Source organism: Oncorhynchus masou, chromosome 27, assembly GCF_036934945.1.
Source record: "Oncorhynchus masou masou isolate Uvic2021 chromosome 27, UVic_Omas_1.1, whole genome shotgun sequence".
NCBI lineage: Eukaryota > Metazoa > Chordata > Actinopteri > Salmoniformes > Salmonidae > Oncorhynchus > Oncorhynchus masou.
This window is the reverse complement of record NC_088238.1, coordinates 50,100,533-50,112,688: the sequence shown is the minus strand read 5'-3', so window position 1 is coordinate 50,112,688 and position 12,156 is coordinate 50,100,533. Positions and strand designations below refer to the sequence as shown.

The window sequence follows — 12,156 nt, the reverse complement described above, 5'->3', positions numbered from 1 at the left end:
AACACACTGTGTTTGTCTATTGTTGTAACTTAGATGAAGATCAGATCACATTTTATGACCAATTTATGCAGAAATCCAGGCAATTCCAAAAGGTTCACATACTTTTTCTTGCCACTGTACACATGATATTCCTCTGTGGACTGCCTTACAAAATGTGAATCAAAGCTAGACAACTGTATCACGGGAGTGCTGGTCTGTTTATATGTCTGTGATGACTGACTGACATATATAGTAGCTACATTTTAGACACTATTTGAAGTAAACAGGACCTTACACCCTCATCTATTATGCTACATCGAATGACTTTCTGCCCCATACAGGAAATAATTAGGTAAAAGCTACTCCACAATATTACCTACATACAGTATATGAATTGGTACAAAAGGTACCCATATATCTCCCATGAGTCCCCACTAGACTATATTATGCAAGAGTCACAGGAGCGAGCACTGTCAGGAAATGTTGATGTATGTGATAGTTTTATTTCTCAGACTCCCCCTGAGCCAGAACATATGACAGAATGTGGTTTCACTCCCAGACACAGAATGTAATATCTCCATGGACTCAGACCCCTTTTGAAGGGAGGTGGAGAGGGAGGAAGGAAAGAAAGGGAGTTGTACTGTGTCTCACCTGTTGTTGGTGAAGGAAGGCTGGATCTCTAGAGCTCAGTCCTACAAAACGATTGGCTGTGGGGGTGCCCGGGGCTGAGTAGCCTGGAAGAACACACACACGGACAGATATTACATATTATTTATCTGTACAGAAAATGTAAAGTGGTACTGTAGTGGTAATGGTGGACAGTAGTGGTGGAACAGAGTGGTATAGTAGTAGTGGTGGACAGAAGTGGTGGTACAGTAGTGGTATAGTAGTAGTGGTACAGTAATGGTGGACAGTAGTAGTGGTACAGTAGTAGTGGTACAGTATTGGTGGACAGTAGTAGTGTTATAGTAGTAGTGGTACAGTAATGGTATAGTAGTAGTGGTATTGTAATGTTATAGTAGTAGTGGTACAGTAATGGTATAGTAGTAGTGGTACAGTAGTGGTATAGTAGTAGTGGTACAGTAATGGTGGTCAGTAGTAATGGTATAGTAGAAGTGGTACAGTAGTGGTATAGTAGTAGTGGTACAGTAATGGTGGACAGTAGTAGTGGTACAGTAGTAGTGGTACAGTAATGGTGGACAGTAGTAGTGGTATAGTAGTAGTGGTACAGTAATGGTATAGTAGTAGTGGTATTGTAATGGTATAGTAGTAGTGGTACAATAATGGTATAGTAGTAGTGGTATTGTAATGGAATAGTAGAAGTGGTACAGTAGTGGTATAGTAGTAGTGGTACAGTAATGGTATAGTAGTAGTGGTATAGTAGTAGTGGTACAGTAATGGTGGTCAGTAGTAATGGTATAGTAGAAGTGGTACAGTAGTGGTGGACAGTAGTAGTGGTACAGTAGTAGTGGTAAATTACTAGTGGTATAGTAGTAGTGGTACATTAATGGTGGTCAGTAGTAATGGTACAGTAGTAGTGGTAAAGTACTAGTGGTATAGTAGAAGTGGTACAGTAATGGTATAGTAGTAGTGGTACAGTAATGGTGGACAGTAGTAATGGTATAGTAGTAGTGGAACAGTAATGGTGGACAGTAGAAGTGGTACAGTAATGGTATAGTAGTAGTGGTACAGTAATGGTATAGTAGTAGTGGTACAGTAGTGGTTAGTAGTAGTGGTATAGTAGTAGTGGTACAGTAGTAGTGGGACAGTAGTGGTACAGTAGTAGTGGTACAGTAGTAGTGGTACAGTAGTAGTGGTACAGTAATGGTATAGTAGTAGTGGTACAGTAATGCTGGACAGTAGTAGTGGTACAGTAGTAGTGGTAAAGAAGTGGTATACTAGTAGTGGGACAGTAGTGGTACAGTAGTAGTGGTACAGTAGTAGTGGTACAGTAGTGGGACAGTGGTGGTACAGTAGTAGTGGTACAGTAGCAATGGTACAGTAGTAGTGGTAAAGTACTAGTGGTATAGTAGTATTGGTACAGTAATGGTGGACAGTAGTAGTACTACAGTAATAGCGGTAAAGTACTAGTGGTATAGTAGTATTGGTACAGTAATGGTGGACAGTAGAAGTGGAACAGTTGTGGTATAGTAGCAGTGGCACAGCAATGGTGGACAGTAGTAGTGGTACAGTAGTAGTGATGTAGTAGTGGTACAGTAGTAGTGGTACAGTAGTGGTATATTAGCAATGGTACAGTAGCGGTACAGTAGTAGTGGTACAGTAGCAGTGCTACAGTAGTAGTGGTAGAATAGTAGTGGTACAGTAGTGGTGGTACAGCAGTGGTACAGTAGTAATGGACAGTACTAGTGGTACAGTAGTAATGGTACAGGAGTAGTGGTACAGTATTGGTATAGTAGTAGTGGTACAGTAATGCTGGACAGTAGTAGTGGTACAGTAGTAGTGGTAAAGAAGTGGTATAGTAGTAGTGGGACAGTAGTGGTACAGTAGTAGTGGTACAGTAGTAGTGGTACAGTAGTAGTGGTACAGCAATGGTGGACAGTAGTAGTGGTACAGTAGTAGTGGTAAAGAAGTGGTATAGTAGTAGTGGTACAGTAGTGGTATAGTAGTAGTGGTACAGTAGTAGTGGTACAGTAGTAGTGGTACAGTAGCAATGGTACAGTAGTAGTGGTGCAGTAGCAATGATACAGTAGTAGTGGTACAGTAGTAGTGGTACAGTAGTGGTATCGTAGCAATGGTACAGTAGTAGTGGTACAGTAGTAGTGGTACAATAGCAGTGGTACAGTAGTAGTGGTAAAGAAGTGGTACAGTAGTAGTGGTACAATAGCAATGGTACAGTAGTAGTGGTACAGTAGTAGTGGTACAGCAATGGTGGACAGTAGTTGTGGTACAGTAGTAGTGGTAAAGAAGTGGTATAGTAGTAGTGGTACAGTAGTGGTATAGTAGTAGTGGTACAGTAGTAGTGGTGCAGTAGCAATGATACAGTAGTAGTGGTACAGTAGTAGTGGTACAGTAGTGGTATCGTAGCAATGGTACAGTAGTAGTGGTACAGTAGTAGTGGTACAATAGCAGTGGTACAGTAGTAGTGGTAAAGACGTGGTACAGTAGTAGTGGTAAAGAAGTGGTATAGTAGTAGTGGTATAGTAGTGGTATAGTAGTAGAGGTATAGTAGTAGTGATACAGTAGTGGTATAGTAGTAGTGGTATAGTGTTAGTGGTACAGTAGAGGTATAGTAGTAGTGGTATAGTAGTCGTGGTACAGTAGTGGAGGTATAGTTGTAGTGGTACAGTAGTGGTATAGTAGTAGTGGATCGTAGTAATGGTATTGTAGTAGTGGTATAGTAGTAGTGGTACAGTAGTGGTGGTACAGTAGGAATGGTCCAGTGGTAGTGGTATAGTAGTAGTGGTATTGTAGTAGTGGTACAGTAGTGGTATGAGAGTAGTGGTATTGTAGTAGTGGTACAGTAGTGGTATAACAGTAGTGGTACATTAGAGGTGGTACAGTAGTAGTGGTACAGCAGTGGGACAGTAGTAGTGGTGGTAAAGTAGTGGTACAGTAGTAGTGGTAAAGTAATAGTATAGTAGTAGTGGTACAGTAGTGGTATAGTAGTAGTGGCATAGTAGTATGTGGTACAGTTGTAGTGGTACAGTAGGAATGGTCCAGTGGTAGTGGTATAGTAGTAGTGGTATTGTAGTAGTGGTATAGTAGTAGTGGTATAGTAGTAGTGGTACAGTAGGAATGGTCCAGTGGTAGTGGTATAGTAGTAGTGGTATTGTAGTAGTGGTAGAGTAGTGGTATGACAGTAGTGGTACAGTAGTGGTATAACAGTAGTGGTACAGTAGTGGTATAACAGTAGTGGTACAGTAGAGGTGGTACAGTAGTAGTGATACAGTTCTGGTATCGTCGTAGTGGTACAGTAGAGGTGCTACAGTAGTAGTGGTACAGTAGTGGTGGTACAGTAGTAGTGATACAGCAGTAGTGGTATAACAGTAGTGGTATAGTAGTAATGGTACAGTAGTAGTGGTATAACAGTAGTGGTATAGTAGTAGTGGTATAGTAGTAGTGGTACAGTAGTAGTGATACAGTAGAGGTGGTACATTAGTAGTGATATAGCAGTAGTGGTATAGTAGTAGTGGTATAGTAGTAGTGGTATAGTTGTGGTATAGTAGTAGTGGTATAGTAGTAGTGGTACAGTTGTGGTATAGTAGTAGTGGTACAGTAGCAGTGGTATAGTAGTAGTGGTACAGTAGTGATGGACAGAGGGATTTTGCAGTGCCAGAGAGAGAAGGAAAGGAAGCTCACCATTGTACTCACCTTCTGATGTGATGGGCTTGGTGTCGGGCATGGAGAGGGAGACAGGTCGCACTGTGCCGTGGTGCGGAGAGGGGGCAAGGACCGGGGTGAAGTGGCCCTGAACCTTCCCCACCTGGCTACTGCTGTTCGGCTGTGTGTGTGGGGGGGCAGTTAGTGACACAACTCCTGTACTACTTTTATTATTATTTATTAAATTTAACTAGGCAAGTCAGTTAAGAACAAATTCTTATTTACAATGACGGCCTAGCAACAGTGGGCAGAACAACAGAGTTTTACCTTGTCAGTTCTGGGATTCGATCTAGCAACCTTTCGGTTACTGGCCCAATGCCCTAACCACTAGGCTACTTGCGGTCACTTGACAAATGTTTTTCAACATTACAATATCCAAGGTGAGTTTTGAATACTATAACGCATTTTTACGCCGTTTACTTCAGCAAATAATTGCCTCCTCAAAGACATCGTTAAAGAAAAGTTACCAAATAAAGTGTGTTTTATGGTATTGTTTGCACAGTTCTGTAGTGTGAGGAAAATGTTGCCCTCACTTGAAAGAGAGAGGGAGAGATAGAGAGAAAGCGCGCGAGCGAGAGAGAGAGAGAGAGAGAGAGAGAGAGAGAGAGAGAGAGAGAGAGAGAGAGAGAGAGAGAAAGAGGAGATTCTCTTTCAGACTGCAGGAGACGGTGTGTGGTGTATTGGGCACTGTGGCGCCCCAAGTTCAAACCTCAAATAGGCCTTTATGAAAAAGACTTGTGTCCACAGGGTTCCTTAAACATATGAATAGAATGCTTAATTAGAGTGTATTATAATCTGCATTACAGCATAAAAACATTCTGGCTGCCGTCCATGGGATTATAAGCGCTGTGTTGTTTGCCGAGACCCCCTCCTCGGCAAACACACACTCCTTCCAGCACCATGGCGGAGAGGGGCCAGTAATTCCGCCAAAAGAGAGCCGAGGCCCCGGCAACGGCAAATATTTACGACCTTATATATTCCCTGTGGTTTTGTCTGGGGTAACAACAGTATCTCACGGCTCTCTGATCACTTTCTGCCTCGGTCACTCTCTCTCTGCACAGTGACACAAGGTGTGTACCCAATGTATAGTATTCTGACCGCTTTATCAGACGTTTCTGATACATACTGTGTTATGAGCCTCTGGAATCATATTAGTTTGAATAAAAAAGGCGCAATTTTCTTTGGAATATTGAGTTGGTGATTTTTACGGTGTATATTTCACATTTGGGTTGTTCTCATTTATCAAGAAGCTCTTAATCCATAGATATTTATAAAATAGACTTATTTCAGAGTGAAAGGGATTTTTTTTTTTTTATTCCAGAAAGGTGCTTTAGATTTGAACCGCAGCATATTTTGAATGGAGGGAGTTGGAACTTGACACTTGATTAAGAACCTGGCTAAGGAGTCACCCAGTGCATCTTACATCCTGTGTCAACTCCTTCCATCCAATTCTGTGCAAATCAAATGCACCACAGGAAGAGAGGTACAGTGAAGTCACCATCTGCAATGATTGAGCTAGTCTGATAATGATTATAAAGAATAGTGAATTGAAGGCTAACTGACAAAAGATGTATTAAGGACTTTAAAGTTCATTCTGCACTTGCCACAAAATTCTATATTTGCCACAACCATTCATTTCAACCTACTTGAAATGCTGGAAACGAGGAGCTTTATGTTGACCCTTCCAGATGGATGTTCATAACAGCTTTACAGTTCCCTATCAATCAACACCAACATTGTCCAGACGTTCTCAAGTGGCAAATGTTATACAGCACCAAATGAATTATTTATTTTTCTCAAGGTGAAGGACAAATATTACAATTGCCACAAAATTTGAATGAGTGAAAATATTTAAGGATCAACATTTGATTGTTGTAAAAATGTCAAGGGTATTATTTTGGGCATACACTGGGACCTTTAGAAATAACTTTTTCAATTTGTCAGTGGGTTTTTCAGAGGAAATTGAACACTAAATTGATTATGAAATAAAAAAAATAAAAAAATTGGTACTTGATTCAATCGTCACGTTGAAAAGCGTTCTACTGCAGAGCCATGGTTGTCCTTCCAGTAGTTAACAAATTGTTTTTCGTAAAAAGTTTGCCAGAAATACTCAACTCTAAACTCCCGAACTTCACATTCAATAATTTCACTGTTCACAAACACTGTCAGAGAATTAGGCCTATTGTGGAGAGAGAGATTGCGTACAGTCAATTCCTCTGGTAAATAGAAGAAGTGAAACAGGAACTGAGCCCAACCCTCCTCCTCTCCGGGGTACCACACACTCACCTGGCTGGTCTGTGGGCTGGACGGGTCGTAGCTGGACACGTAGCTCTTCAGGGAGTCAGGGGGGTTGAGATGGGGCGGGTAGCGGATGGTGGGGTGGGAGAAGTAGGGTGACGGGGCGGGGGGGAGAATGGCAGAGGCAGAGAACTGCAGGGGGGAATGGGGGGGAGGACTCCTCGTTGATATAACTAAGGAGAAAAGGAGAGAGGGTGAGAAAACAGAAAGATGGAAACAGAGAAACAGAGAGAGGGAGAAACAGAGAGAGAGAAACAGAGAAACAGAGAGAGGGAGAAACAGAGAGAGAGAAACAGAGAAACAGAGAGAGGGAGAAACAGAGAGAGAGAAACAGAGAAACAGAGAGAGAGAGAAACAGAAAGAGGGAGAAACAGAAAAAGAGAAACGAGGGGATAGACAGAGACACACAAACTATTAAACAATACACTCATGGAAAACCAAAACTTTACACATTACAATCCCAACTAATTCAAATGAGTTTTGGGGGTGGGGTGAGGGGGATGCATCACAAAAAACAAATTCAGTACATTCACTTTCTTGTAGAGGTCACTGTAGGTCACTGAGTGAGCATGTCTAGACTTAGTACAGGTCCTTAGCCTACTCACCACTGTGTCCGATGCCTGTGAGTCCGGGGTGGTGGTGCTGGGGGAAAGTGCTCAGTCTGGGTGAGGAATCCTGTGGGGAGGTGGGGCTGAAGAGAGGCTTCTCGGGCTTCTTCATGGTGGGAGACGACAGGTCTGAAGGAGAAGACACATGCACATCTGGTCAGGGGGGTTACCTCCTGTGACGTCTTTCAAACATACTCTGATTTTGTGCATGTGATGGCAGCGACTGTATATGCTTGCCATCACTGTAATTCTACTCTTTTGACATGTTTCCCAATGCCCTTATGCAAGGTATGACAACAGAACTGAACATGGAACAGAGTGGACTCTAAGACCTAATGTTCTGTGACAGTAGCGGTTCTCCCAGCAGGGCTTATTGTCCCTCCCAGGGCCTGTCACAAGACCTTTATATTCCCACGTCTCAGACCTCAGACCATGTGTCTCCTACTCTCTAATTACCTGCATAGATTCTCCCTCCCTCCCTCCCTCCCTCCCTCCCTCCCTCCCACATGGGCTCTAGTCCCTCTCTGTTCCCACAATAGGGATGAATCCACCTGAGGAGTGGAAGGTGACTCATCCCAAACCAGGAGAGGGACAAAGGCCTCAGAAATCCAGGGAATTTCCCCACTCTGAAATGTGTAAAGGAAGCAGCTTAAGTCCTTATAGCTTTTTTTAATCAACATGAGCTATACCTCAGACAAGATGGATGCATTTGTCTTTTTTTATTTTCTTTAACAAGTCAAAATCATTTTAGGCTATTGTACTATGGTTTTGACTTGTTCTTATGTGGTGTAACATTCTCAAAAATATATTCTTGACCTTTCCTAAATTGACATAATTACACGATGGACATTTATGGAGAAAGTCCTATGATTCAGAACAACATCAACAGAATTGTTTGTAGTAAACAGTTACTGTGTTGCAACTTCTCAAAATGAGCAAGAGAGGAATTTAAAAAAAATTATCGCTCTGGTCTGGGAACTGACCATTATAAAATCATAGAATCCACCTAGAACAACACATTTTTACATGTCAAAATGATTTCAATCTGTTAGTGTTATCTCGTGTTCCACTCCTACAAATTAGAGAGTAAGCTAGGGCGTGCTCATGCCAGGGTGTCCCACACCGACAAAAGAGCTATGAATATATGTGTATCTAGCTGTTAAATACACCACCGGGTTAGTGTGAGGAGACAGAATTAAATTAACTAAAGACTGCAGATTTCGTCTGAGCATTCGATATGAAGAACTGATATCTTCTTTAGTGCTAATAGCTGTTTGTCATCAAAATGTAAGGGGCTTTACGGCTCGGCGTAAATAATTGCACAACTGTACAGTAAAAGCCATTTCAGAGAGTTTACTTTAGAGGACAAAAAGCATGACAGAATTACACCTATTCCTTGCAGTGTAAAAGGGTTTCGTTGGGCTAGCCATGGAAAAAAATGACCAATTGGCACTTCGGACGGCCTCATATGGGTTTAATATCAATCCAATTCTTTTTTTGATTCCCTCTTTACAGAGTAATCGTTCTCTTGTGAATTTTCTGCCCTCTCCTCTTCTCCCTTGCCGTAACATATCAGCATGCGTTAACCCGATACTGTAAGGTATAAACAAAAACTAGCTAGCACATTTGGTTTCTTGGAAGTTGCGAGAACGTACGTTTTTGGTTTCCCATTGGTTCTGAGAACAAAGCCATACTTTTTCGGACCGGTAAAACGGAAACGTAGCCTGTTCTGGGAATACACATTTTTAGGTTGCAGGGAGGTTCTGAGAACGGTTTTACTATGGTTCCCTAAAGTTTTCCTAGGAGATTTTACTAATGTTCTGAGAATGGAAGTTATAGGTTATTAACTATTATTATTATAAATTATTAAATAATGTCCTGAGAACATGTTTCAATAAGACTTTTAATCACACTGCTAGCTTAGTTTAGGCTAACTGTTTTGAACTCCAAGCGCAGATAGGACACTTGGAAATTAATTTGCTTAGGCATAAATCATGATTCGAACCTATGATCTTCTGTTCTCTATCAATGGAATTAGTCCACTGCACCACCAGGATGGAGGCCGCATGCCATGTTTTATTAACTGCTAATTTTAGTCTATTCAAACAAGCACTCACTAAGATCTGGTGTGGCCAATTAGTGGGGGTGGCCAACACACCCGAACACACTTAACAAGCTAGAGGTTAGAGAGAGTATTGTTTACGCTGAGAACAGAATGTGTATGGTAATAAATAACATTCTTCGAACGTTCTTTGAAAATTACTAATGTTTTCTTGTGTTTTTTATGGAAATTTTCTGAACATTCTGAGAACATTAATTTAAATAGAACCATCAGGAAACCTGCCGAAAACGTTATACTGAAGTACCGAAATTCCCATCAGAGATACATACAGTGTGTGTACAAAACATTAGGAACACCCGCTCTTTCCATGACATACAGTAGATTGATTAAGGGATTCCAGAAAGCTATAATCCCTTATTGATTTCACCTGTTAAATCCACCATCAGTGTAGATAAAGGGGATGAGACGGGTTAACTCTTTTGGGATCGGGGGCAGCATTTTCACTTTTGGATGAATAGTGTGCCCAGAGTGAACTGCCTCCTACTCTGTCCCAGATGCTAATATATGCATACTATTATTAGTATTGAAAACACTCTGAAGTTTCTAAAACTGTTTCAATGATGTCTGTGAGTATAACAGAACTCATATGGCAGGCGAAAACCTGAGAAAAATCCAACCAGGAAGTGAGACATCTGAGGTTTATAGTTTTTCAAAGCTTGGCCTACCGAATACACAGTGGGACATGGATAAAGTTGCACTTCCTACGGCTTCCACTAGATGTCAACCGTCTTTAGAAACTTGAATGAGGATTCCACTATAAAGGAGGGGCTCATGAGATCTGTTTGAGTCAGTGGTCTGACAGAGTGTCTCAGGCTCGTTACATGCGCTCCCGACAGAGTTAGCTCTTGTTCCAGTGCTTTTCTTCAGACATAGGAATTCTCCGGTTGGAACATTATTGATGTTTTCTGCAACCTCTTGGTGTTAGGGGGCAGTATTTTCATTTTTGGAGAAAAAAAAAGTTCCCGTTTTAAACAGGATATTTTGTCAGGAAAATATGCTAGAATTTTTGTCTGTGAGTATAACAGAACTGATGTGGCAGACGAAAGCCTGAGAAAGATCCAATCCGGAAGTGCCCCAGGTTTTGAAAGCGCTGCGTTCCAATGACTCCGTATTCAGCTGTGAATGTACCATCAACGAGCTTACGCTTTCTACGTATTACCCAAGGTGTCTACAGCATTGTGACGTAGTTTTACGCATTTCTGTTGAAGAATAGCCGTAGGCGGCCACATTGCGTAAGTGGTCACATGGTGGCTCCGAGAGAGATTCTCGTGTAAAATACAGAGGTAGCCATTACTCCAATCGGTCCTAGTGAAAAACGAATTGTCCCGACGGATATATTATCGAATAGATATTAGAAAAACACCTTGAGGATGGATTCTAAACAACGTTTGCCATGTTTCTGTCGATATTATGGAGCTAATTTGGAATATTTTTCGGCATTGTGGTGACCGCAATTTCCGGGCGATTTCTCAGCCAAACATGAAGAACAAACGGAGCTATTTCGCCTACAAAAATAATATTTTGGGAAAAAATTAACTTTGGCTGTCTACCTGGGAGTCTCATGAGTGAAAACATCCGAAGTTCATCAAAGGTAAACGAATTCATTTGATTGCTTTTCTGATTTCCGTGACAAGGTTGCCTGCTGCTAGCAAGGCATAATGCTATGCTAGGCTATGATAAACTTACACAAATGCTTGTGTAGCGTTGGCTGTAAAGCATATTTTGAAAATCTGAGATGACAGGGTGATTAACAAAAGGCTAAGCTATGTTCCAATATATTTCACTTGTGATTTTCATGAATAGGAAGATGTTCTAGGAAGATTTATGTCCGTTGCATTATGCTAATTAGTGTCAGATGATGACAACGGTCCCGTTCACGGGATGGAGTGTCACTACAGGTTAAAAACAGCCTAAAGATTGATTCAATACATCGTTTGATATGTTTCTAAAGGGCTGTAAATGAACTTTTTGAGTTTTTGTCTGGACGAAGTGCCTGCACGCTAACAACAAGTGGCTATTTGGACATAAATTATAGACTTTATGGAACTTTATGGAACAAATCAGTCATTTATTGTCAAACTGGGATTCCTGGGAGTGCCTTTTGATGAAGATCATCAAAGGTAAGTAAATATTTATGGTGTTATTTCTAACTTCTGTTGACTCCAAAATGGCAGATATTTCTCTGGCTGGATTGGGCTCTGAGTTCCGTTCTCAGATTATGCTTTTTACGTAAAGTTTTTTTGAAATCTGACACAGCGATTGCATTAAATAAGGATTTTTAAGCCTTGAGACAATTGAGACATGGATTGTATATGTATGTCATACAGAGGATGCAAGACAAAATATTTAAGTGCCTTTGAACGGGGTATGATAGTAGGTGCCAGGCACACTAGTTTGTGTCAAGAACTGCAACAATGCTGGGTTTTTCCACACTCAACAGTTTCCCTGTGTGTATCAAGAATGGTCCATCACCCAAAGGACATCCAGCCAACTTGACACAACTGTGGGAAGCCCTGGGCCAGCATCCCTGTGAAATGTATGGTTCTCAGAACGTTATGTGCTAGCTGGGTATCCTGCACTGTTCCCAGAAAGTTATGGGAAGGTTGTATGCAAAATAACCGTAGGACAACCACGCTCTCACCAAGATCTAAGAAACATATGTTTCTCAGAACGTTATGTGTTAGCTGGGAAAACAGCATGAGAAGGAAGGGAAAGAACTAGATAAAATCCCAAAGAAAGATTGTTTAAAGAAGCGAGGGGGGGAAAAAAACAACTCCGTTGGATGTTGGAACCTTCTGTACTCTACGC

General features: G+C 41.4%; 1 protein-coding gene across 4 annotated transcripts in view; it reads right to left on the bottom strand.

The window, feature by feature from the left end:
* The window catches only part of LOC135516345 (nuclear factor 1 B-type-like), a 104,700-nt gene that overhangs the window by 23,973 nt on the left and 68,571 nt on the right, over positions 1-12,156 (bottom strand). For all 4 annotated transcript variants that reach the window (XM_064940588.1, XM_064940587.1, XM_064940590.1 and 1 more), the window contains 4 exons: positions 7,224-7,355; positions 6,607-6,791; positions 4,312-4,441; positions 631-713 (listed from right to left, as the gene is read on the bottom strand). In XM_064940588.1, the coding sequence (XP_064796660.1) occupies positions 631-713; positions 4,312-4,441; positions 6,607-6,791; positions 7,224-7,355 (530 nt within the window). The remainder of the gene's footprint in view (positions 1-630; positions 714-4,311; positions 4,442-6,606; positions 6,792-7,223; positions 7,356-12,156) is intronic.